Raw genomic sequence first — 25,962 nt, 5'->3', positions numbered from 1 at the left:
GCTCCTCTCGTGGCACCGCCTGGCAAGCAGCTGCACGGCGAGGGAATCGCCCTGGCGCACGATCCCACGAGAGCTGCTCTGCGGCGAGGCACTGCCAAGCCACCACCTCACCGCGTTAACGAGCACCCAGCGGGGCCGACGTGCTCCCAAAGGCACGGACACCGCCAGCTCCGCGCTGCTGACGTGCCCCAACCCTTGTTCCCTCTGACTTGAAGCTGCATGTCACCAGCCTGTCACGACAGCACGGTCACAGAATCGGGGTGTGCAGTTTGGGATTGCTCACGGATGGGATGGAGCAGCCCTGAGCCTCTGCTGGGGCTCCGGAGCTGGGGTGCGCCCGGTGCCAGCACGCTCCCCGGGCTGTGCGCTCAGCAGAAAGGGGATACGGGCTGCTATCAGCTATATATAGATAAGGCTTCCTAAGAATCTCTTGACAGGGCTTATTCTCTGCTCTATATCTAGATCTGGCCGCCTGCCTGCTGGGAAACACACATCAGACGGCGTGTGTGCGAGCTGTGGCCATGAACGAGGGCGAGCCCTGCACTTTCCCGTGCAGCACCCCTAAAGCACAGGCCAGGACACAGAATGAGCTCTAGGGTTTTCCCCATCTCCACTCACAGCCCTCAGAGAGTTTCCCTGCAGAGGTGAGGATCCCTGTAGCAATCTCCCTCCTGCACAAGAGATTTCCAGGCAGGGGCACCTCCAAGCCCTCGCGCTGCAGCAGTTTTGTCGAGAAATAAAAAGAGGAGGGAAACACTTCTGAACTATCAAGCCTAACAGAGCAAAGGGATCCAATGGAAAGAGACAGAATCTTTCTCCGGAGGAATTTCAACAGCAGAGGAAAGCATCTTGCTGAGCAGTGAGCACATGCCTGCCCTCACCCTGTGCACAGGCACGCACTTGATCCCCCTCCTGCACAGCCTCGCACCCTCAAACCCTCACCTCTCGGCAGCAACACGAGCTTAAAAACTCCGTCCTGGCTCACCAGGGCTGCTCCTTTTTGGGACAGAAGCAGCTGCCCAGAAGGACCTGTAGGTTTTGGTTAAGCATCAGTACTTCCTCACCCCCTACTCCATTTTGCTTACCTTCTGCAAGCTCCAGAGCACCTGAGTGCCCAAAAAGCGAACCAGCCACGGAGAGGAGTCAGATTTTACAGCCACCACACCGCCCCGAGCCCAGCAAACCTCACCGGACACCAGCTGATTTTTACTTTTAACACACCCTTTAAAAATTATACAGCTCCAACCAGCCCGATTTTTGGAGAATCCCTCCTTCAGGGCTCCTGCGTGCCCGCTTCATCGTTTTAAACAAACGGGCAGTGAAAGGACCCACCGTCTCCTCGTGAAGCTGGCCGCGCGCCCTGCCAGCCTCCGCCTCGCCGCGCAGGGCTCTAATCCCATTAAACCTCGCCAGGAGAGGAGCTTCCCGCTCCCACGTTCAATTAGGCGTGTAAAGCCTCTTATCACCCGCACGTCGGGAGCCCTTTGGGCGAGACCTGCCTCTGGGAGAGGTGGCAGAGCCCATCTTCCTCCTGCTTTCCTGTGGAAACGGAGCTCCTGGAGGGCTCCCTCTCCCCCTCTCCAGCCAGGCAATGGAAAGGGAAGGGCTAACGGAGGGCCTGGCAACACGGAGCCCGCTGGCAGCCGGCCACCAATTCCATAGGAAATACCCTCCCTAGAAGGTCACCAGAGCGGTGGCAAAGTTTGGCCCGAAAGAATTGGGAAGAGCTGCCAAGCCGTGACGCAAACGGAGGCGGCGAGCAGCCCGGCTTCCTGCGCGAGGCCGGCACGCCGAGAGGCCGAGGGCTGCGAGGAGCACAGCAGCCTCCTGCCACGGCCCCCTTCTTGCTGTCCTTTTCTTTTTTCTGGCAGAGAAGCGGGATGTTTTGGTGCCGGTTGATTAATCTCTTATGCAAATCACTTCGCTGCTAATTTGATGCGGACGCGAGCTCGCCACGGAAATCATCTGTGGGCTCGGGGCTGGCGAGAGGAGCAGCAGCAGCACGGTGCCCTCCTGCCAGGGACCTGACCAGGGATTTGACCCCAGGGCTGCCAGAGAATGGGGACAGCCACCAGGGAGCCCAAGAGGAAGGTTCCTTGGGCACCTCCCAGCTGAAAGCCCCCTTCCAGAGCACCCCCGCCTTCTGCTCCCCGAAAAATCCCACCCAGAGACCTTTCGCCTGCAGCTTTCAAACTTTCCCAGACCCGCTCTTCATGCACGAGCTCAACCTTAGCTCAGCTAAAAGAAGACTCAAAATAGGTCTGATGGGAACTTTGACAACCCATTCAGCCCCTAAATGTGTTTTTTTTCTCCGCTCAACACACGAAGCCAACAACTGCCGTGATAGGATTGAGGCTGGCAGCACGCAGGGATCACTTGGTACCTCCCAAAGGAGCGTGATTTTGGGCCGCTTCTTTTCCACGGAGGCTTCTTTTCCTCCTAAAACAGGACCTAGGGGCTCCAAGAGGAAAGGGGCCGTGCCTTACCCCAAGCATTTCACTTCCACTGCTCATTTCTGGCTGCTTCTCCTCGCACATCTCAGATGTTTCGCATCGCCTTAGCCAGCAATCTGTGTTGAAGCCTATCCGGCGCGCTCATTTGTATTCAGTTTCCTTCAGTGGTAACACACTATTCAAGCAAAATGAAAACAAAGCCTCCAAATAAGCGCTTGCGAGACGTACCTAGTCATCTGAGTAATTAGACACCCTCCTGCTTCCAAATGCACCAAAACCCACAGGAGGGTGCCGGCAGCTCCCACCACGGCACCCCGATCGCCCGCGGCGGGGTGAAGGAGCTGGAGGAGGCACAGCGAGAGGAGCAGAGCCGTGAGCAAACCCATGGATCTGCTCAGCTGCTGCGAACCCACGGCCTCAATCATTTTCTGTTGCCCCAGGGCCGTCGGCAGCAGGGCCAGCACGGAGCCCACGTGCCGCGAGGCCGTCCCGCAGCACCGAGCAGCAACATCCAGCCCGGGGGATGGCTGCACGTGGGCTCTGCTCACGTTTCCTCACCCTGCAGGCAAGCTACGGGGGCAAGGTGGCAATGAAACACTCAGGCAGCACCCAAGCAGTGATCTCCAGCGTGTTTTTTTTCCAAAATTTCCAATTTTTCTTTCCTCTCCTCGTATTTCCACAGGGCGTCAGGTCGCACTCACCCTGCCTGCAGTTCACTCCGCTCCACAGTCCAACCCTTAACGTGAGCTTTCTTAGTTATATGGGAATTAAGGCAGTAACCTAAAGCAAACCCTGTCCCGAATGGGAGCACTGACCCTCCCCACTCCCTGTTCCAGCAGACCCTGCTGCCAAAAAAAAAAAAATATCTTTCTTCCCAAGCCTATTTTCTTCCTCTGAACAGCCTCCGCGTGCTGCTGCCTCCTCCTGAGGCTCCCTCAAGACGGGACGGTACCATGGTCCTCCCATCCTCACCCACAGCTTCAGCAAGAGCACTTCGGGACAAAAAAGAAGAAGAAAAAAAAAACACAAAACAATAATTCATAATTTTCAATGTAAGGAAACTGAGCAGAAGGGTTAGATTCTCTCAGCTGAGCATCACTCTTCATTTCTGTAGGTACAGGGAGAACTTTCTGTAAGGTAACCCTCCAGGAAGGAAAACAGCTCAAGCACAGAGGTAAGAAAAGGGAGAGGAAGGTAAGAGAAGGGAATAAAAGGAAGGCACCGCTCCCTCCCGGCCCCGAGCAGTTACACCCAGCGAGCAGGGCAGCCTGAGTCACGTTTCGGGGATGACTAAAGGAAAGTGCTCGCATTTCCGAGGCAGCCCCGTCAGGAACCCCAGGAGCTATACGTGCTGAAGAAAGATGTCAGGAGTCATTTCTGCGAGCGGCAGAAGAGCAAGGGAGACCAGCACACCGCTGCGGCTTCCTTACGCTCAGACAAACTCTGCAGAGGCACCGAGGCAGCCTTCCAGTTTTCACCAAACCGAGCAGATTTTGGTGAATCAGGCGCCGAGGAGCGGTGCTTTCCTGGAAAAGGACCCATGAAGGTCCTTTTTTTTGTCCTTAATCCAAAAAAATTAAGGAAAGGGGAAGGAAACAGCAGGAACCTGGGGGGAGCTCGCAACCGGTGAAATCCCACATGAGAGCCAGGCTGACACGCCGAGGCCCGCTGGCCCCCACATCCTCTTTTCACATCCCAGATGTCTGCTCAAACACCAATTCTGAACGTTGTTTCCCCTGCAGGACGGTTTTCATCCCCATCCCTCTCACTTTAACCCAAAAAAACGTTAAAACAGCTTTGTGTAGCAGAGAAACGATTACACTGTGAACTCAAAACGCCGAGGTGGCAGCACAACTCGGGGAGCGCAGCCCGAAAGCCTCTCTCACGGCGACGTTTTGGGAAGCCCATTGCGAAATGCACCGCCTGCACCTAGCGTGGCATCGCAGGAGGCGGCGTGAAACAGCTGCAAACGGCAGAATTTCAGGGCCAGGCCTCGCACCCGGCTCCTGCGACAGCATTCGGACACGGCGCAGCTCTCACGGTGCGGGCAGGAGCCGCAGCCCCGGCTGCTTCTGCCTTCAGCTCGGGGCAGCCAAACCCTCGGGGCACTTCGGGGACATCGCGGCCCTGCAGCACGGCCCGCTTAGAGGGACCGGCACTGGGACCCGCTGCCATACGGAGCAGCCCCCGTCCTCACGCCGTGTTTCGGGGTCATCCCCCGAGCTGCAGAGCGAGCACGCCAGGTCGGGAGCTCGCTTTGAGATCTGCAGGTATCAGCAGAAATGGAGATGCGGGACCCAAAGTCCTTGACGGTGACGGGCGCTCATCGGGGGGGGATTATTTTATATCAGGGACCGCTGTTATGAGGCTGGGGGGGTGGAAACCCCGCTACCTTGCTGCCCCATGGGCGAGAAGGGTTTCAAAGCAGCCTTACAACAAGGGGTCCGGGCCCTCTGCACACCACAACACGGACTCGTGCTGGAGCCTGGCACCCCAAAAAAAAACCCCAAAAGCTCCCCAGCTGCGCCCACCCCCTCCTATAGGGGCACAGACCCCAAATCCCCCCTGCAGGACCTGCAACTATAGGGGCTGGCTGCAAACCCCAGGGTTTTTCAGACCCGCCGCAGGGCTCGCTCACCCCAAAATGCAGGATTTAGGGTTTTTTCCCCCCAAATTTAGGGTTTTTTACCCAAAACCCCCCCTCCGGTCAGGGCAGGGCTGCAGGCTGCGGGTGGCGCAGGACATAGCGGGATGGGGCGGGTGGGGAGCTCCCGGGCTGCTGGGGGGGGGGGTAACCCAGCGGGAAAATGGGGTGAAAAACGGGGAAATAGGGCAAAAGCAACGGGAACGGAACGGGGACGGAACGGGAACGGCACCGGTAACGGGCACCGGGAGGGGAAGGGAGGGGAAACGAAGGGAAGGGAGAGGGAAAGGGGAAAGGGAAAGGGAAAAGGGGAAGGGAAAGGGGATGGGGAAGGGGGAAGGGAGGGGACCGGGCACCGCCACGGCCCCCGGGACCCCAGAACGGGGGCTGGGAGGGGCGGTGGCGGCGGGGCGGGGCTGGGCTCCCCCGGTGCCGTTACCTGGGGACGCAGCTGGGGCTGGAGCCGTCGATCTCCCAGGTGGCGAACAGGTTCATGGGCACCGGGCGGCCCAGCGCCCCCGCGCCCCCCGGCAGGCTGAGGCGGCCCCGCTCCGCCGCCGCCGCCATGGCCGCGAGCACCGGCACCGCGCCGCCCGCCCCGCCCCGCCCCGCCCCCGGCGTCACGTGGGAGGGGCGTGGCCTCTGAGGAAGTGGGCGTGGTCTCGCTGCTGGTGGGCGGGGCCTCGCTACGCCTAACGCCACGCCTGTACCCCCTTAGGCCACTCCCACCCCGATGAGGCCACGCCCATATGGTGAGGCCACGCCCATATCTCATAGGTCACGCCCACCGCACCGAGGCCACGCCCTCCCGTCGCCGCCACCGCCCCGGCTGCGCCCAAACCGGAAGTCGCCTCTCTCTCCGCCAGCGGAAGTCGCTGCGGCACCTTCCGGCCAGCTCAGTGCCGGCGGCGGCACCGGAGGAGGAGGAGGTAGTGCCCGGGCGCTGCGCGGCGCTGCCCCGCCCCGCCGCGATGGTGCTGCTCACCATGATCGCCCGCGTGGCCGACGGGCTGCCGCTGGCCGCCTCCATGCAGGAGGACGAGCAGGTGGGGCTCAGACAACGGGCAGGGCCCGCTGGGGTCCCGGGGCCGGGCGGGCGGGGTGTGCTGCCCGTGCAGGGGGGGTAGGCCGGGGGTAGGCCGGGCCGGGGGGCGCCCCTCAGCCGCGGCCCTCAGCCTGTGCCTCCTTTCCTCCCTCCTTCCCTCCGCAGTCCGGCCGCGACCTGCAGCAGTACCAGAGCCAGGCGAAGCAGCTGTTCCGCAGGCTGAACGAGCAGTCGCCCACCAGGTGCACGCTGGAGGCGGGAGCCATGGCTTTCCAGTGAGTACCGGGGGTGCCGAGGGGCAGCCCGCTGCCGCTTCTCCGTCTGTGACTCTCAGCCCATTTTGTAGCTCTGCCTTTGCTGAACGCAGCATGGGTTCTCCTCCCTTTAAGCATTCTCTGTTAGCTTGGGTCCTGTCTGCCTTCATTGGGTCCTCTCTACCTTTCACCCTTCCTATCTTCATTGTTTTCTTTCTACCTTCTGTCTTCTTTTCTTAAAAAGATGCTCCACGCTTTCCCCTTCTCTTCAAGTAAGTCTTTGGTAAAAGCAGGTTGGCATTACCACCGTGAACCCCTTCTGCACAGGACTCTGCTCTCCATAAGAGCATACCTCGTAATGCATCCCCTTCCTGGGCCAAGGCACACAGGGCATCCCTGATTTATTTCTTCATTATATTTGTCAAACGTGTTTTTCACACCTGCTACATTTGTCAAATGTGTTGCATGTAATTAATCTCCTTAACTATTGGAAAACTCTCAGCTTAAAAGCTCTTTTGGCTTTCTGCAGTAACACATCAATAACGTAACTCGAATATAAAGTAAGGAAAGCCTGCAGAGAATGTGGGTCAGGCAGCCTTGGTCCTCAATGAATAGCAATGGGACAGGGAAGGAAAGTAGGAGGAAGAATTGACAGCCCGTGAAAGGCAGCAGAGCAGGCTCGTGTTTGAGAAGAGGAAATACTTCTTTATGTGACCTGTAATTAGCAGAATAATTGTGGGAGAATTGATTCGAACCCAAGGTCTTGTCAAGTCTCAGAGTTAAGCTACCAGCAGGAATCCGTCTGTTAGAGAAGGAAGCCTCAGTGAGGCTGGGTGCTGTGTGGGGTGGCCAAGGCAGAGCTGTGCCAAGCATTGCTGCACGGCACTGGGGTTGTTCTCTGTCCCCAGACCCCGGTGGCTGGGTAGATGGCCTCCGAATCCACGACATCTGGCTTTAGTTCTGCCCTCCTGTACTGAGGGCCCTTCAGTGCCTCTCCTGCCCGACCCTTTTCTGAAGTGTTCAGGGATTCGGCAACGTGAGGAGACAAGAAGAGGAGATTTTGGGGAGAGCTGTCTTCAGCAGAGGCCACGTGGTCCCCAGGACAACTTTTCTTGTGGTTGGCTAGCGTACAACGACTGCTGCAAGATTGTTTGGTTTGGCTTTTCCCTTGGCTCTGCTTGGCTCAGACAGGGAGCTGTTGTGGTCTGATTGGAGAGGGTGGCACTGATTGGGGTTGTCTGCCTGCTCTTATCTGCTGTAGGGTTTGGGTGCTGTTCTCGGGGTTAACTGGGGAGCGCTGCTCTGTGTCTTCCTCCTAGAAATTAAAACTTGATAGAACTAAAAAAAAAAAAAAAGTTTCTAAGAGTTCCTGGCACAAAAGAAGAGCTGCTTCTTTTCAGCTGGGCCGTTAAGGCAGTGCAGAGAAGAATGTGATCAGATCAGAACATCTCCTGTGGTAGTGGTGCAGGAAGGGGAGGAAACAGGGGAGTTGGAGATGCTGAAGTAATGCTGATGGCTGTGCTGTGAGTGAGCACAGCACGTCTTGTGTTCTGCCAGGTCAGAGCTCCGACTGCTGAGGGCAGCACAGGCCAGGGCTGAGCCGTTTGTGGTGCGAGAGGAGCGTGGCTGAGCTTGCTGAGGTGGCAGTGGACGTTTTTAGCTTCATCACCTTGGAGGAGAGATTGGTCGTGGTGAAGTGTAAACTCACAGAACGACTGCTGAAGTGAGGGCTGTAAATATAAGGCGCAGGCTTCAGCTCCCGAAGCTGTGTCACCCTCCCAGCCGCAGCTCCTGGAGGAACACCATGTGCAGGAACACCCACGTAGCTGCTGTGCTGCGGGTTGCGAGGTGACCTTTGCCTCATTAATGGCCTAAGGCTCCTACCTGTCATGTCGAAAGCAACCCTTGGTCATTGCCACTGATAGCAGGTCGAAGGATAAAGCTGCTCTCTCAAAATCATCCAAAATGAGGAGAGGAACCTGCTGGCTGTGCTCGGGTACAGAGGTTAGAACTGGCTGACTGCAAACATTGGCCCCAGCCGAGCAGACTGCGTGCTTAGGCGCTGTCTAAAGCTCAGAAGGTGTAAAATTCAGAGAGATGGCTGTGCAGGAGTGCTGCTCTGCTCGGGGGCTGAGCCTGGCAAAACTCTGCCTCCGGGGCAGAATGAGGTGTGCTGGCTTACCCTGGTGCTGAGGGATGGACTTCAGATCCAAGGTATCACCTCGGGGAAAAGCAACGGGGGGTACTGGGTACTCGGAGCCAGAAGCAAGTTGAGTGAGGTGCATTTGAAGGGTTTGGAGTGTCTGGAAGCACAGCGGGGACCAAGTTGTTTTATAAGCTCGATGCAACTATTAATACAGTTTTTAAGCTACTTATTTAATGACAGTGCCCTCACGAGTAGGTTAATTCTCTAATATGCCATTAAGCTCTGTGCTAACGAGACTGCTACATAATGGCCTTGTACAGCAAGTCAGAGGAAGGTAACATACAAGTAACGTTTAAATTCCATCTTGAATAAAATAGCTCAAATTTTCAGTGTATCCAGGGCTGTCTGCCAGCTCCACTGCCTTGGCTTTGGTAGAAATGTTGCTGCCTCTTCTTGTATTGGCCAGCTGAGGAGGGAAGTGGAGGAAGGATCACCCAGCAGCAGGCAATTGCAGCGAAACCCAAAGAACATCAGGGATCTTGGGGCTGATGCCATCCAATCCCTTACTTCGGTAGGGTTTTTAGCTGACTCAGAAGGAAACACCCCTCCCTGTTCCCTGTGCTGAGCGTGTGTGCTGGGGAAGCCAGCAGGGCCCCTCTAGCCCCAGTGTTTTATTCAGCTGCCTTTGAGGTGCACGTGGACGGCAACGCCCCACTGACAGGTGAGTGCCAGGGAGAAAGGGGGCACCCAGAGCCCCAAAAGGGCAGGTGGGAGCTGGGCGCCCTGTCAGAGGGTTGAGACCGAGTTCCTGTGCGTGCCTCAGCCTCGTGGCAGGGCTTTTTGTTCGTGGGCCTCAGGAACTTGGCTGTGCGGTGCTGTTTTAGAGCTCTGCTTGGCCACCTTCCCCTCTGCTCTGCTGGCAAACTCTCTTGTGCTTCCCTTCTTCCAGCTGCAGCAGCATCCTCCCTTTTTGTTCTGAAGTTATTACTCTTGTTACGGGTGTTTTGTTTTGATGATACTCAGGCCAACTTCTGAAGGTGAAGGACAGAAGCTGATGTGTCCGGGTGCAGGGTATGAAAAGTGATGCCGGAGAGGATGGACCCAAAACCACTTGTTTAACGCTGTCTGTGCTTCTCCTAGCTACATCATCGAGAAAGGGGTTTGTTACCTGGTCCTGTGCGAGTCGGCGTTCCCGAAGAAGCTGGCCTTTGCCTACCTGGAAGATTTGCATTCGGAGTTCGATGAGCAGCACGGCAAGAAGGTGCCGACGGTCTCCAGGCCCTACTCCTTCATTGAATTTGGTGAGTTCTCTCTCCAGGGGGCTAGTTAGGAAACTTTTTTTTCAGGAGGCAGCAGCTGCAGGATGCTCACCAGCTTGGCCGGTGGAATTGGCAGTTTGGCCTCTTTTTAGTGCTAAAGAAGCGGGTGTTTTGAGTGAGGAATGCTTGTGAACAGAGAAATAGCAGGAAAATGGTAAATGCCCTTTGCTTCAGATTTCTCTAAGGCTTTTGGCTCGTCTCCAGCGCATGTTTGCAAGCAGTCTGTTGGCTGTCTGAGCACTGCTCCCACTCCCTTGGCAGCTGGGCTGCTCTGTTACGTGTTTTCTCCACGTTGCATCTCCAGGAGGTGGTGTGGAGCTACTGAGGTGCAGTGAGGCTTTCTGATACAGCGCCCTGGGTGAGAGGGAGTGGGATGAGAGTGCGAGGAAAACCAGTATCCGCCGGTGTGCTGGGAAGGGAGGGAGAACTCCCAATGGCTGCGTTGAGGTCTTGTTTTCCTGCTGGTGGTCATGCCATTTACAGTGAGAGGTGCATTAACCTGAAGTTGAATGGTTCCACCCCCATGCCCTTTTTTGTCTGCATTTGAGGGTGTGTTTCTGGGAACACAATTCACCAGAAACCCTGGGGGGTTTCACAGAACACCCCTGTTCCATCAGACCATTGACTGGAAGTGGTGGTGGGTCCTTCAGCTGAAGATGTAGGCTAAAGAAAGGGCAGCCCAGTTCCTTTTGCAGGGCAAGCAGGTGCTTTTGGGGAGATCGGAGCTTCCCTCTGACGGCCCTCTCTCGTTCCAGACACCTACATCCAGAAAACCAAGAAGCTCTACATTGACAGCCGGGCGAGGAGGAACCTGGGCTCCATCAACACAGAGCTGCAGGACGTGCAGAGGATTATGGTGGCCAACATTGAGGAAGTCTTACAGCGAGGAGAGGCACTTTCAGGTACCGTCTGGCTGCTCTTTGGTGTGTGGTTCCTCATCCCCTCGGCCAGCTGGGTGGGGAGAGCATACCAGAGGGAAAGGTGCCCTAATTCCTGGGGAGAGCAACGGGCTTTGGGTTCTCCGTTTGGGTATGGTGCTTCTTTTGGGTGAGAATAGTGTGTCCCTGCCTCAGGTGGCTCTCATCCCAACAGGACAAGCACCAGAGCACTGCAGACAGGCACAAGGAGTGCTGCCGTGTGGTGTCTCAGCTGCTCCAGAGCCACTTGCTCAGTTAACCCAACATTTGGGGATCACCTGGTTGGGTTAATCTGCCCTTTCTCTGCCCTTTCCCTCCGACAGCTCTCGATTCCAAGGCCAACAACCTGTCCAGCTTGTCCAAGAAGTACCGCCAGGACGCCAAGTACCTGAACATGCGTTCCACCTACGCCAAGCTCGCGGCCGTGGCTGTGTTTTTCATCATGCTGATCGTCTACGTCAGGTTCTGGTGGCTGTGACTTCCTGTCGGCACCAAGAGGGAAAGCCGGTAGCCTGGCAGATGTGTGTGTGTGCGGGACACCGGTCACGGGGGATGTGCATTAGAATCCACGCAGGACCGTCACCTTGATGCGAGTGGCCTGAAAATGTTAGGTGGCACCTGAGTACCACACTTGTTAGCGAATCCGAACCGTAGGTGTAAAGGCTTGTTGTCTGCAGGCTTTTCCTCCGAGGCAATTTGCACTAGGGTGCTGTCGCCGCTGACCTCCCGAGGCTCTGCACCCCTCTGCGGGGCGAGCTCTGGGGGCAGTCAGTCGGTGCAGTTTAGCATAATCAACCTTCGGCGTCCTCCTCTTGAGTAGCTCTAGTGGGAACTGGACTCTAATGAACATTCCTTGTGTTGGCAATGGTTGCTTTTTTAGAATCTGGGTCTGTGTGTTTTTTTTTTTGGGGTGGTTTTCTTTCTTTTTTTAAGACGACTCCCCCGTTTGAAGGCAAATACTGCTCTGTACATATTACAGTAGCTTTCACCTCTGTCAAGCTAGCTGTTGTTGAGTTTTCTGTCTCTGACGTACTTTCAATTGCTTTAGGAACAATTGGGTGGTAAATAATGCCTTAAACACATTCTGTCTAGCACTAGGAGAGGCAGTGAAATATTACCGATTCCTACAAAATTAGACTGCAGGTTTTGTGTCCACTTTCCCTCTCCTGGCAGCTGTGTATGACGGTATGTTTCCATGTGATTAAAAACAGGGTGTGTAGCTCAAGTGCTGTTGAAGCGGGCACAGTGCAAGCGATGTCAGCATTGTCTGTTTGTTTTTTCCCTTCTATCTGCAGATTCACTGCATTGTTTCCTTCCTCCTTACTACACTTTCCTTCCAAAACGTGTCAGAACTGCCAGCATTTCGGCTCTGGAATGCTCATTTTCTTTCTCCCTCTTCCACCCAAAGCAGCCAAAAAAGCAAAACTCTGAATGTTGTGAAGAAAAGGCAGTGTTTCCTTAAAGAAGGCTTGAACTTTACATGAAGGATTCGAGAGGATAACTGTAAAACAGTGGAATCCTTTGGAAATGCCACCTTTTTTTCCTCTGGTCACCCTCTCCCTACCTCACTTGGGAAGTTGAAACTATAGGTGAATTAAAACACGTTATGGGGCAATAGTGTATCACTTCTTCTTTCTCATGGGCCAATCTCTCTAGTTCCAGTGTAATGTGATTATTTTTTATTGTTGGTCTGGCTGTGCTAGGAGTACAATTTTATCTGTAAGCCTTTTTTTCCTTTCACCTAAAAAAACAGCAGAACCCTACAGGCCTTTCCCCTCTTCTCTGCACTCGAGTGTCTCTCTAACGTGGTAGGAAGCAGGCACAGTCACAATAAAGTTTCAGGGTTCCCCAGCACCTTTTAGAAGCACATTGTGGTGTAGTTCTGGGTGTGTAAACGTGACCTGGAAGCGTTTCCTGCCCCAGGTAGGGATCAGGGGGCTGTTGTCCTGCCCGGGAGCACTGTGGGGCTGGCAGGGACGCAGTTAGCACTCATCCATCAATCCCCCTAGCCACTCTGACCTGCCACGTAGGCTGAAATCATCTGTTTGCTGCATGATGCCAAGTCTTATGTTGTAGATTGCTTTACGATTACCGTTTTTAATCCTGACACGGGGTGTCCCTTCCGGGTGGCTGTCCCAGCGCTGTGGCTGTGTGATGGAGGTGGGCAGACACCGACCGTACCCCGATTGTTGTGACCAGGGGGTGATGCTCCTGCAGCGACCAGCGGCTCCCCGAGCAGCTGCCCGCTGCAGCCCCACTGTCAGCTGCGAAATAAACGCTTCTGAAAAGTCCCTCGGCAGCGTGTCTCGTGTTTTTATCATCCCTGAGAATGCTCTTTTTCCTCCCGGGGGCACAAGGGGGTGAAGATGACCCCGTAGTTAACCCGCAGCTCCCTGGCGCTGTGCCCTGCAGCCTGAGCTGTGGGTGCCAGCGCAGGGCTGGAGCTGCAGCCTGCAGATGGCAGTGCCTGCACGGAGCTGGCGCACGGCGCAGGGCCCCTCCAGCTCTGACAGGGCTCTTCCTGAGGGTGCTCTAACTTGTTGCATTGCCCTGGCCTCCCCGGGAGCCCCCAGCATTACTGGCCCGAATTATTTCTCAGAAAAAATCTGTTTTGGGGTTTGCTTGCTACTTTCAGGAGTGCAAAGGCTGTGGTGTGTGGCAGGGAAGGACTGGAACTGGTGTGGGGACAGCAGTTAGCACCCATCAGCCCTGCAAATCCTGTCCCCTGCCTCGTCCTATGCCCCTGCGGGTGTCACATTCGAGCCAGCTGTGTCTGGCACAGGCTGTGGAGCATCTTCACCATGGCTGCTCCCAGACAGCAGCGGTTTGGGCGCTGCAGGGTTTTGGTTTCTGTGTTTATTTGGGCACCAGCTGCTTCCCCTGCCTTCAACCCACTCCTCGCACTTGCAGCCCCCTTTTTCAGACAGGTTCTGAGAAAAAACAACACACATTTGGCCTCTTTCTGGGGTCATGGGGGTGTTTGGCCTCAGATGGTTTCTGGCAGCTGCTCTGCTGTGACCAAATGTCCCGGTGGCACCCAGGGCTTGGGTTCAGCCCTTGCAGTGCCGGGTCCTTGTCCTCCCTCCCTTGGGGGTCTGTTTGGCACCCTGGGCTCTGTCTCTGTGGGGCTGGTAGAGGATACCCTGCAGAGCGGGGCTGGTGGGCTCGGGGGGTGCCCACCCCTCCCCAGCCTGTCCCCAATTTTTCCCTAGTTCAAGCACAGTTGGGGTCTCCTGTGGGGCATGGGGTCCCCTGTGGGATGTGGGGTTCCCCGGGGTTTGCCGTGCACGCAGCACCGAGCCCCACAGCGGCTGCCCCCAGCTGACTGTGGCCATGCCTGAGCAAGTAAACTCACTGGAGGGGATAAATTAGATCATATTAATTAGATCAGTTAGGTCAGGGGGGGTCCTGCTGAACTCTGTGGCTCCAAGGAGGGCACCGGGACCCATGCCACGGGGGTTTCTCTGCTGTGCCGGCTGCCGGGAGAAGCCCAGCGTGATTTTGAATCATGGCTCGTAAAAACCCCTTGCGGCTGAGCCCTGGCGCTCTGCTCAGAGATGATAAACCCATTTCCTGTGTCATTTCTTTTTTTTTTTTTCCCCTTTCCCCATGTCAAGATGCTGCCTCCCACCAGAACCCCCCCCTGGGGGCTGCCCGCCGCCCTGGCACGCTGCAGCCCCTGGCACGCCACCCGTGCTTGCAGGGATTGCGACTCCCCGGCACGGCTCGGGGCTGCAAGCGTGCCCTCCCTGCCACCTACCACCCCGGCCCCCGAAAATGGAAGTAGACACAGGATTTGCATAAAAGAGCAGAACTAAATGTGCTTGCTCGGTGACCCCGGGACCTGTGCATGGGCAGTGGAGCCCGAGGGAGCTTGGGGAGCGTGCGGCTCCCAGAGCCGAGGGACAAACCCCCACGGGTGTCCTGTCCCCACGCCTTCTGCTGCCTTAGGGGCTGTTTGGGAAGGGGCTGTCTGCTCTGGGTGCTGCTCCAGCTGCTCCTGGTAACCACAAATAAGTGAATTCTTGCTCCATCACATGCGCGGGGGCTGAGAAGGTCCCAGGGGTTTAGCGGCCACCCCGTACGTCACCAACTTTGGTAAAAGCAGCGCAAGCAGAGCCCCGCTGGGACAGGATCCCGCCGGCACGCTGGTTATAAATATTCCTGGGGCTCCTGGAGCGGGTGAGTGCCGCTGCCCGGGAGCCAGACGGCCGAAATTCCCCACGCGATTAACTGAAGGGCGGCGCACAAACAGCTCGGGGCGCGCGGTGCATTCCTGCGGGGCGCGGGGCTCCCTCCGCCCGCTGCGCGCAGGAATGAATGCCTTTCCTCCCCTCTTTTTTTTAAAAAAAATCCTAGCAGGTAAGGTAATCAGCGCCAAAGCCAAGTCATGTGAGGTTTAACGGTTAACAGACGAGCCGCAGGACGAGCTATTTGCGGTGTGACTAGGATGCCAGCCCCCAGGATTGTGTCGGAGGCGCTCTCCCTCCTGGTTTTCTTCACCCTCTTGGTTGCTGACGTCTTGTAATTGAGCAAGGACCCAGCCTTCGTTTTCACGGGGTTCCAGATCTGTTTGCAAAAGGGGAAGCTTGGCTGCATAACTCAAGACCCCCAAAAGAGGGGCAGGTAAAAATAAGGGAACTTTTATACAGGCAGGCATCTGGGTGTGTGCTGAGCTGAGGTTTGAATGCCTGAACCACCAACAATGTCCCAGAAAGGTTAGTGCAAGAAAACGCAATTTATTTTGAAGGAAACAATGAGTTCCTGCAAAGCTGGTGCAACCAGCGATCCCTACAAGGTACAGACCGGAGGAAAAGCAAAGTGCCTCTCACCGGGTGTGCAGACAACCCAAAAGCACCTCGGGCTCAAACAGATATTGCACGCTGCGGGGAGAGCTGAGGTGAGCATGACGGTGCTGGCACAGGTTTCCACACGGCAGCGTGCCCCCAGTTTCAGAGTTATGAGCCAGCTGGTTTCGGGGGGCGGGAGGTGCCTTGCAGCGGGTGCAGGGACCCTGGGCTGTGGGTTCTCCTCTGCCAGCAGCTCCCTGGAGGCTGCACCATGTCCCCAGCACCATGTCCCCAGCAGAAGTCCTTGCCCCCAAGCCAGCAAGCCCGGGCTGGGGCCAGACACATTCTCCCTGTTTTGGGGAGAAGTCTGGGGATCACGCTGTGCTGGGACCTGCCCCACAGCCCCCCTGGTGGCCCAGCACCCCTCACCCCAGGATGGCAGCAGAAATCATTTTGGAGCGAGCCTTGCAACACACCCAGCTGCAAAGGCAGGGGCTGGGGCTCACTGCCGGCTTGATCTCCCTGCCTTTGTCAGCCAAAGTGGCAGGATTTCCCTAATTGCCACCGCCGTTTAAATAGAGACACTGCGGATCTGCCTCTGTTCAGCTCTGCTAATCCCTCGGCTGGCACCGCTTGCCTCGCCACAGCTTTCCGAGCTGCCCGCCACCCGCCGGGACCCTGCCTTCCTCCTCCTGTCCCCAGCACCCGGCAAGGTGTTACTGGTGTTCTCCAGGTGGGAAACTGGGAGCCAAATGGCACGCCAGTAAGGCTGGGTGTCTGCAGCCTGCAGGCGGAGCGCGGGCTACTTCTGCTGGTGGGTTTCCCTGCGTGATGAATCTTTATTTGCATACGGTGTTCTTAATGGGGCTGTAACGGGGTGTGTAAGGTGAGGCAATGCTGAAACATATTTTTAACTCCTGTGCAAACAGCTCGATGCCTAATGAGGCAGACCCACAGCCCTCTGCGACAAGGAACTGCTTGAGGAGCTTTGCCTTGGGCACCTGCCTGCGTGCCCTCTGCTCGGCCTCTGCGTCCTCCTCCAGGACTTGGCTGGGGCTCCTGGGAGAGGTGGGAGAAACCAGCCAGGTCCTGGGGCAGGCAGGAGCGACACGAAGCTTTCCCTGACCTGTGTGGCTTCCCTCCATGGCCACATGTTTCAGGTGGAGCTGTCTGCCCGCCTGGCTGTGCTGGCGTGGTTGCAGATGCTGGCCCAGCTCGGAGAAGCAGCTCGCCACCAGGCCAAGCCAAATGCAGCTGAGGGAGCGCTGCCCATTTCAAGGTCTGGGATAATGAGTAATGCTCTGTGCTGGGGGGAGCTGGAAATTGCAGCCTTTGGTGAAATACCAGAATTCCTCCCGAATTAGCTACGTTAGGGAGAGCGAATCCAAGCCCTCCCTGTTCTGCTTACATTCCTGCCTTGCTTTCCTCTCCTCCCGACTGGGTTTAGTGACCATTTTCTCTCAAGTGCTACTTGCTGCCATCCATATTTACATGCAGCAAGTAAGTTTGTACTCCCTAGTTTCATCTCAAACACCAGGCCTCTATTTTGGGACGCCGTCTCCCACCCCACACCCTGCAGACGCAGCCGAGCCCCAGGCCCGGCCTTCACCCCGCCATGTGGGGTGCTCAGGGGACCAGATGTGCCCGGAGCACCGCCACAGGCAGCGCTCACAGCTGCAGGGCGCTGCTGTGTGAGGCGGTGGGAGAGGTTTCATCCAGGCTGCCCAAAAAAAAAATCACTGGGCTCCTTCCACGGTGGTAACAATCCAGCTCTGTGCCTGGGAGGAGCCGTGGAGCCCCAGTGAATTAAAGGGGGAAAACACTGGGCTTTATTCATTGCCCCCCTCTCTCCCCTGAGCTCGGCACAATCCTCCCTTCGCAGGAGACGCAGGCCAGCATGCCATGTCAGCACATAACACAAAGAGCTCTCAGTCCGTGAGGAGCTGGAATCGCAGCAGAAGGATTTTTAACGCTTTAAATGATGGTTCAGGGCTGGAAGGGACGTTGGGGTTGAACCCGGGCACTCCCTACAGCACCAGCACGTGCTTCACAACCCCGCTACCTTCCCCAAGCCTCCTGCGGGGGAATTTCTGTCTCCTCCTGCGTCCTGTCGCCCTGTCGAGGAGCATTTATTTTTCACTGAGGCCGTGGGGCTGAAATACCACCATGAGCCCATACACCTGCTCTTAAGCTGTGGGAACTCCCACTCAGCCCAGAGCCAGCCTCTGGCAGTGAAAGCCATTTTCGGTTCTCGCTGGCCCCTACCCAGCAGCTGCCTCCACCCTGCGCGGGAAGGGCACAAAAACGCCGGGATGCCTCTGCTTGGGGGCATTTCGGGTGGGCCACCAGCCCCGACTGAGGCACTGGAGCCACCTCAAGGGGACCACGAGGCGATGGGGACAGCGCTGTCCCCTGGGTGCTGCCCGCAGGGTGACATCCCGAGGGCGTGTGGTGCTTCGTGCACGTTTTGTGAGAGCGCGTGCCTGCTGCTGCAGTGCTTACGGTGAATTTGTCAGAGAGTCTTCAGGACATTTTGGGGCCACTCCACAGAGGCAGCGCCTCAGCGGGCGGACCTGGTCCTCCATCCCTGTCACTGTCCCTGTGTTGTGTCCCTATCCCTGTCCATGTTCCTGTCTCTATCTGTGTCCCTGTCCCTGTCCTTACCCCCACAGCCCTCCCTCACCCCCCCCCTTGCCCATCCCCACCCCGCCGCCATTTTGTGCCCTCACCCCCCCCCACCCCCCCACCCAACGGGCGCGCGCCCCCTGGCGGCGAGAGGGCGTGGCCAGGCGGGGGAGGGGGGCGTGGCTTGCGAGGCGGGGGCGTGGCTAAAGGAAGCGGGGGCGGTGCGGCGCGGCCGTCTCCCTCCGCCGCGCGCCATCGGCGGGGTCGGGCGGGTGCTGCGGAGGCGGTGGCGGCGGGATCCTTCCGCGCCGTGCCGAGCCGAGCCGAGCCGTGCGGGTCCGGCCGTGGCCATGGCCCCCGGAGCGGGGCCGGCGCTCGCCGCCCTCCTCGGCACGGTGCTGGCCGTGCTCAGCCGCGCCGAGCCGGCGGCCGGTGAGTCCCGAGGGAACGGGAGAAGGGGTCCCGGGGGCGGGGGAGGAGCGGCGGGGGGCGGGGAGCCCCGGGTGGGGTCCCCCCGGTGTCCCCTCGGTGTCCCCACGGTGTCCCCAGGGCTCCTCGGGGCCGGCGGTGGTGGCGACGCGGTGCTGTGCTGGGTGGGTGTGAGGGCTGCGCGGAAAACCCAGCCGAAATCTTTAAAAAACACCACCACCACCAACAACAACAAAAAAAGCAATTTCCTGCACGCGATTTGCCCGGGTTTGCCCCAAAAAGGAGCGGAGGGCTCAGGCTGTGCCCGCTGTGCCTGGCGTGCAGATGGGCTCTGCAGGCCGGCAGGAGGGCGAATCGCTGGATTTTGGGGCAAGGCAAAATCCCAGATTTAGCTCTTATTTGAGCCGTGCCTCGGTGCTGGCGGATCCCAGCTCCTCGTGCTGCACGATGCCCACCCCACCACCCGAGCTATGCTGGGCTTCATGGCACCGTGGTGGGGTTTTCTCCCTTTGCTGGAGGAGCGGTGGTCGTCAGAGGTGGCAAACCCACGCTGGAGCCACCCCTGCTGCTCCCCAGCTTCTGGCCCGAACGCTGGGAGCGGAGCCGTGGCCTGAATGAATGAAAGGTGAAGTCACCCAAAGGGTGTCCGCAGGTGCCCGCCCGACTCTCCCGATGCTTCTCGCACAAGGAGCGGCAGGTATCTGATGTCAGCCCTCTTGGTCAACACCGAGGAGGCTCCTGGATGTGCTCAGCGCCGTGGGTGCGAGCCCAGCGCTGCGGCAACTTGCTTTTCCAGTCGAGCTTCTCCCCGGGGTGTCCGAGCCTGCAGTCGGAGCTGCAGTAAGCCGGGGTGGGGCGGGAACACCTGCGCTTTTGGTGAGGACACTTTCCTGCTAATTACTGTTAATGGCAGTGATTTGTGCCCCGGCGGATCGGATGGAAGGAGTGGAACAGGAATCCCAGCGAAGCCCACCCTAATTACCCACCTTCACTCTTAACCTTGTCGCTGGCGGAGTGAAAGAATTGAGTTACACCAAGCCCAATTTCTCCTAGTAGTAGTTGGGCATCAGCCCTCGTTTCTAATAAACTGCTCTGGACCTTGAGGTTGAGAGCACCCCACAGGCAGCGCCTCCACGTGGAGCACGCTTTGGGATCCTTGCAGGACTCCCTAGATAACGCTGACAGCGCTGGCCTGCTCGGTGCCATAGGGGCTCGCGGAGCAGCAAGTTTTACTTGATCTTTTGAAGGTGTTCCAGTATCAAATGGGTTCTGATCAAAGATGCTGATTTAGACTTTCAGAAGGGAGCGTGATTAGCATCTGGCTCGCTCGCATCGCTTCCTGCAGGGCATTACTTAGTCAGCGTGGCATTACGTGGAGGTGCTCTTGCTGATGTTCTCAAGACCTGAATCCTTGGGAAAAGAGGGCTCGTGCCTCTGGCTGCCTTTGGCACTCAGATCTCTCCAAATAGGTGGATTGGTGTTGGTTTGCCTCCTTCGTTGCCTCCCAATGTGATTCCTATTATTTTAGGTGTCTCGCTGCTGTTACCATAAGCTGCTATTTCCCTTCAACGTGATCCCGTCCTGCTCGGCCTCTCCCATTTTCGCAAACCGTGCCTGGGTTGTGAAAGGCATCGGAGCCTTTGGGCTGGATGTGGCCATCGAAATGTTGTCGTAATGGTCTGGGCGGGTGGGATTTGGACCTGCGTCCTTTCGGGAACTGGGAGTAGATGAGGCAGAGCAGCAGGACGCTGACAGCTTGTTTCTTCTGGGCTTGGGAATCTCAGATAACAGGAAAACCAAAGGGTCGGGATCTGCAACTTCAAACTTAAAGGAAACGACGTTGTATTTGTGCTCTTGGCTAATGGCTGCAATGCAAGGAATGATACAGTGATTATTCAATTCTGACCCATTAAGGAAATGTCATCTGTCTTGGAGGAAAAAAAAAAAAAAAAAAAAAAAAAAAAAAAAACTCAAAAAACTCTTCTAAGCATCTGTGCTTAGAAGTCCTTCTGTAGTTTTATTCTTATTTTCTATGCATTCATTCTGAAACCATCTCGCCAACAGAAGCCAAGGGCTGTGTCTTGTCAGTGCCCATCCAGAAGAAACAGCGGCCGTATCGTTCTGAGCCCAGTCATCTGAGAGCTACAGAAATAATCATTCATTCTGTTTAGAAAATAGTCTGTTCCTAGGGCACATGTCCTTTTTTTAGACTGCATGCGGATGAAAAAAGAGCTTTGTATCTCAAAACGACACTGGTGTCTGCTGTTTGTTCCGTGCAGCAAGTCTTAATCTCGTTTCGCTGACATCACCATGGGCTGCGGTGGAAGGACAAGGAATGGCCCCGCGTTTCGGCGGGGGCAGGCGTTCTTAATGCTCAAATTAATAAAGATTTAGTGCTGGACAATGACGGAAGGCTATGGAGAACACGCAAGCATGGTTTCTGTCTGCCAGATTTCCATAGAAACACCAATACCTCTTCAGCTCTTTAAATGCTTTCACTACATTTTTATTGTTGAAATCTTTTTTTTTAACTAAATGTTTTATGTTGCAGCTGTTGATTTTAGGCGTTTTGGCTTTGTCTGGAGAACTAGAAATATGGGAAGGCAAGGAGTAGTAGCTGTGGAGGAAAATAGAATATGTGGTTGGCAGACTTTTGAACCGTTTTACACATTCATCCTGAATTCAATATATGCTATAACTTCAGCTAATCAGTTGCTCTTCAACAGGAAAAGTGTCACACAAATGTTGGATAGAAATTAGTCATCTGACTGCTCCTTGGTGTAAGACCTCAAGGACAGGAAGACTTCAGTTCTACCTGTGAATTTGGGCAACAGTTCTCAGCACTGCCCTTAAGAGGGCAAATTGGTAGCTTTTGCCAGCTCCTGGATGCTTGAGCTCAAAACAAATAAATAAAAAAATCTAAACAAAATTTCTTATGGGTTTGTTATTCCAAAATCCACTTAAATGTACACTTTCCTTTTTTTTTCCCACTTCTCCTATGGAGTCTGGAGAAGCTGGTGAAGGAAACCAGTTTAGACGCTGGGGTTTTCTCTCTCTCAGGAGCTGCAGGACATTGGCTGAGTTCCTTTGCACTCCTCTGAGCTCTGCTCAGCTCCTCAGATGCTGAGAAAAATTTTATTTCAGGCTTTTGTGATAAAAAACGGTGGCGGTCTCGTGATAGTCAGTTTGATTTAGAGCATTTTGACTTTTACAGATGATTTTCATGCAGCATAGACAAGCTTTGTCTTTAACTGCAACCTTCTGCTCATCTTGTTTAAATTCCCTGAATGATAACATTTTCTAAATCTGAGCTGAATTATTAAGATTTATTGTTTTTTTTTTTTTTTTTTCCTAGTTCTTTTATCCCTGTGTGGCTGCCGTGGGGTGATCTGTACCTTCTCCCTCTGTGTCCCCCTCACTCCCCAGAAAGAAGTTAATTTAATATTTTCAGCTAATACTTATTTATTAAAGGGTTCTTCCCCAGTACCTCATCTTGTTTGAACAGTAATCTTTCGAGGTTAGTGACTAACATAATGAGCTGTCTCTCCTTTGTGGTTTTCCTCCAAAACTTGGTTATCTTATGGTATTCTCCATGTTTGTGCAGCATTTAGTACTCCTTACCAGCTTTTTGAGCCATCGGTCTTTGCAGTTTACGTGGTGCCAGCTGCCACTGTGGAAGAACTTTGCTCCTTGGAAAGAAGCTACCAGTCTTCCTCTGGCACTGTGCTTCCTATTTCAGCATTTTCTTGGCTTCTTCTTTCAAGCCCTTTTTTTTCTGAAGGGGATCAGGTGCTGGTTTCCACTCCCCTGGAACTTGGGGCGCCTTGATGGGTACCGTGGCTGGTGTTTCTGGCCTTGCTGATGCCTGATCTTCCCAAAGTGATTCCCCGAGCGTTCTCGTTGCCGTGTATCAGCTGCCTGGTGGCTTTGAATCCTTCTTCTCCTTCCCCATGGTTTGGAATGGGTGATGTTCCAAATGACAGGGTGTTTCTCCTCAATGTCAGTTGTGACAGTAAGCCCACTAAGTACAGAAAGATTATCAAAAACCTCTTGTCCTTCCAGGTCTCTAACATTTTTAGTCTGACTCTTCTGTGTGTGAAGTAGGTTGTTTTCAGCCATCTCCCCCAAGACAGCCTCTGCACCTATAGCTGGGTTCCAGCCAAATACGACAAGTCTAGATCCTTAAGGCACTGAGTTCCTCTAAACTTAATGGAAAACTCATGGGTAGAAAGAATAGAGACCAGTACAGCATCCTGCCATGGGGAAAGTTGGTACTGTGAGCTCAGCCCTGCTGTTAGCTGTCCGGGGGTCTCTGTCAGAAGCTTAGATCCCTGTTGGCAGCAAAGCCCTTGGTCAGAGCCCGCATCTTCAATGCAGGATAATCAGCTACACTTCTCAGAGCTACAGGAAACCAGCTTCGTAACGTCTCTTCCTCGCAGCATTAATTGTTTTGGTATTCTGTGTTTTTATTTCTGCTTGACTTTCTCTGAACTTGTGGGTGAAGAGTTTATTGGCCTTGCTTTCCTTTCAGTGCTTGCTGCAAAGCCCGTGCAGATTTTCTCTGGTTATGGCTCTGTTTCCCTATGGCAGCCTTCTCTCTTAAATGCAGAATTGTGACACTTACAGCTTCTGATGTTAGACCTTTGTGATTTTTTTGTTTTCTAGCCTGGAAGGAGTCTGATTTTTTTAGTATGCAAATAAAGAATAGAAACCAAATCACAACTTTCACATCTTCTTGGCATCCTTAAAGAACAATGAGGCAGAAAAGTAACTTCTTTAACAGTCTCTCTAGCCAAAAAAAGATTAAACCTGGGCTCAACTGTTTCCATTTAAATGTGAGCCTTGCTGGATTCAGATGTTCAGAGTCACAGCACTTCTGTGTTTTTGTTTTTCTTCCCTGAGAGTAACACTTTCTGCTCGTGCTTGTTTTATGGCAGCAGCTACCTGTTTTTCCACTCTGGCCTTGGAGAATAGTGGTATGCCGGTATGGTGGAGAATATTGGTGGGCCTGTTGGATGCAAATTCCAACCTGGTGTTTTATGTGCAGGCATGCTCCAAGGGTTTGTGTGGACTCCAGGCCGGGTCACGTAGCTAATAGCATTCATCTCGGACACGCATAAAGCCCTCATCTGAGAGGCCTTTCAAACTTGGCTAGAATGCTAACTAGAAATTGGATACTTCTCTCCCTAAGTGGTGGCCTGCCCTCTTCGTGATTAGGGCTTAAGCCAGTCTCTTGATAGTCATGGGGTGTTTTCCCAATACTCCTGTGGCTCTCCCCAAAGTGCTGGATAAATGGTGAGGCAGCGTGGTGTCCAAAATGTTGCTGCTTGAACTCGGCCTGGGCGAATCCGGGCTCTGTCCATCCTGGTAGTTTTGGCAAGCTGGAGCAAGGCCAGAAATCCAGGAAACAATTCCCCCTTGCTTTTGCTTTTTTTTTCTTTTAATACAGAAGAGAACAGTCAAAAGCAGTGCTTCAGACCCAGCCTTGGCAGCATACTTTACATGGGTGCGGGAGAAGTGGCCGACTGTTTTCTTCTCAAGACAAGAGTGTCCTCTCATGCTGTACACAATAAAATACTTCCAGTTAGCATGATGGATGTAGCAACACATACTTTTTATGCTGGCTGAGGTAGAAGATAGTTTCTGGTACTATTGACTTTTGAGCACAGCGTGGTAGGGTAGCAGAGAAGTAGCTTTTGGAGTAAGTCATGTTGAAATGCCTTGTTTTTGCATGGATTGTGAAATTGTTGAAGATACCATGAAATACAGGAAGACAGTGCTTTGTGCACAGAAGTGCTAATTCTGCTGTGAGAACTGTAGTCTTCAATTTGCCTTGCGATTTCTCTTTTAAAAGAGAAGTGATCACGTTACTTCTTTAATATTCATTTTAGGATATTGTTGCATTTACATTAATTTCAGTTTTAGTTGCGTTTCAATGTTCAGTATTTTTTTCTTAAGCTGAAAAAGTACAAAAGAGTCATTTTGTCTTTTTTAGGTTTGTTCAGTTCTAGATTTTCGTATGCACTGCATACTGCACCCCCCACTCACTGTATCTCTGTTAAAAAAAATTCGAGGGACTGCTAGTAGTCTAATGACCTGCTAAACAGCAGCTCAAGGCGAAAATAATTTGTCAAAAAACAGGAGAAAATTAATCATTACTTTGCCAAAGCCTCTGTGCTGTATCCGTGCATGGCCTAGCAAGCTACGCTGGAATCACTGAATCGGATCCTTGCTGGAACCCGAAAGCTGTCCCCTTGTTGCTCCCTGCGGTTGTGCTGGCAGCCGGCTTTGGCCAAGTGCTAGTTAAGCTTTTACTACGAGGGTTACAAAATCACCGGGGACGCGGGCACTCCAAGAGGTTACAAAATCCAGTTTGAAAGCCTGGGCACAAAAGAAATAATCCTCTGAGTGTTTGCTTCGCTGGCTTGATGGGCTTAAAAAATAAAAGCTAAAGGGAGGTGAGTGTAGGGAGGTGAGAAGAGCAACTCTCCCTCCCGGTTCTCCAACTTGCGGCGCAGCTTGCTGTGCCGTTCCTCCATTTCCTTGGGGTAACGGAGGTGGCAAGAGGCACCCAAATCATTAAAAGCACTTTTGTGAGTTCTGTTGAATGCGGCATAACTCAATGGTGCTTGCTGAAGCTCATTTTTGCCATGAAAACTTCTGTCCCCGCGGTGTCTGGCCGAAGTGGGTGAAGCCTGAAGGCCTGTGGCTGCTGCTGGTGGATAGGATGAAACTTGTTGGGCAGGTGGGAATCCATGGCGGTGCGCTTGGCCACTGCAGGGGGGAATACCATCAGAAAATCTGTGGTAATATTTCTGTCGCTGAGTAACCCTGACCCCAGAGGTTATCTGAAAGGGGCTCGGAGTGGAATTTTGTTCATTTCCTCAGAGCTCTGCAGAGGCAGTGCTGTGGAAGTGCCCTGTGTTCAGAAACCAAGTTAACATGGAACAGGCATACCCGTGTTGGGAGGAATATCATTCACCTTTTGGGACAAGCTGGTTTAATTTCACTCTGTCCTGTCAGGACTGTGAATGTGAAACACCCCTGTGTGCCCTGTAGCATTTGCTCCAGGTTATTGACAAATAACCCACTGAGCCCTGGGTGGTGGCAGCCGGGCTCTGTTACGAGCAGCCCAAGAGCTGGGCCCGTCCCTTCAGAGACTGTTTGGACAGCAGTAGGTATGTGAGCAGGCAGCTCGAGTGGTTGGGTATTACTGATGCCTCTGGGTGCCTTCAAATTGGCCAGTGAGGCTGTTGAAATAGGGCATGTAACGTCATGGAAGTGTGTATGGAAGGGCAGGGGACAGGAATGGGGGCTGAGAGGAGTGTGAGACTTCTGGG

At 54.5% G+C, this 25,962-nt stretch overlaps 3 protein-coding genes across 9 annotated transcripts in view; 2 read left to right on the top strand and 1 right to left on the bottom strand.

The window, feature by feature from the left end:
- Positions 1 to 5,664, bottom strand: part of PACS2 (phosphofurin acidic cluster sorting protein 2) — a 64,754-nt gene extending 59,090 nt beyond the window's left edge. For 6 of the 7 annotated variants that reach the window (XM_032192048.1, XM_032192044.1, XM_032192049.1 and 3 more), the window contains exon 1: positions 5,537 to 5,622. In XM_032192048.1, coding sequence (XP_032047939.1) covers positions 5,537 to 5,592 — 56 coding nt within the window. In that variant the 5' untranslated portion in view covers positions 5,593 to 5,622. Of the gene's footprint in view, positions 1 to 5,536 lie in introns of all 7 variants that reach the window. The other variant, XM_032192043.1, reaches the window with a different exon arrangement.
- A 322-nt stretch (positions 5,665 to 5,986) lies between these two features.
- SEC22B (SEC22 homolog B, vesicle trafficking protein) lies at positions 5,987 to 13,069 on the top strand. The gene is made up of 5 exons (XM_032192509.1): positions 5,987 to 6,143; positions 6,308 to 6,417; positions 9,683 to 9,843; positions 10,617 to 10,763; positions 11,102 to 13,069. The coding sequence occupies exons 1-5, from the start codon at positions 6,069 to 6,071 to the stop codon at positions 11,254 to 11,256; spliced, it is 648 nt and encodes a 215-aa protein (XP_032048400.1). The 5' UTR covers positions 5,987 to 6,068; the 3' UTR covers positions 11,257 to 13,069.
- A 5,425-nt stretch (positions 13,070 to 18,494) lies between these two features.
- Positions 18,495 to 25,962, top strand: part of NOTCH2 (notch receptor 2) — an 84,868-nt gene continuing 77,400 nt past the window's right edge. Inside the window, exon 1 of the mRNA XM_032191905.1 lies at positions 18,495 to 18,625. Within this exon, the coding sequence (XP_032047796.1) occupies positions 18,544 to 18,625 (82 nt within the window). The 5' untranslated portion in view covers positions 18,495 to 18,543. The remainder of the gene's footprint in view (positions 18,626 to 25,962) is intronic.

Source organism: Aythya fuligula, chromosome 8, assembly GCF_009819795.1.
Source record: "Aythya fuligula isolate bAytFul2 chromosome 8, bAytFul2.pri, whole genome shotgun sequence".
NCBI classification, from domain to species: domain Eukaryota; kingdom Metazoa; phylum Chordata; class Aves; order Anseriformes; family Anatidae; genus Aythya; species Aythya fuligula.
Note: the sequence above shows the minus strand (reverse complement) of the source record. Positions and strands in the feature narration are given on the sequence as shown.

Coding starts and splice junctions, on each gene's coding strand:
- SEC22B (XM_032192509.1), top strand. CDS start 6,069: ATGGTGCTGCTCACCATGATCGCCCGCGTGGCCGACGGGCTGCCGCTG. Junction 9,844..10,616: donor CTACTCCTTCATTGAATTTG/GTGAGTTCTCTC, acceptor CTCTCGTTCCAG/ACACCTACATCCAGAAAACC. Junction 10,764..11,101: donor GCGAGGAGAGGCACTTTCAG/GTACCGTCTGGC, acceptor TCCCTCCGACAG/CTCTCGATTCCAAGGCCAAC.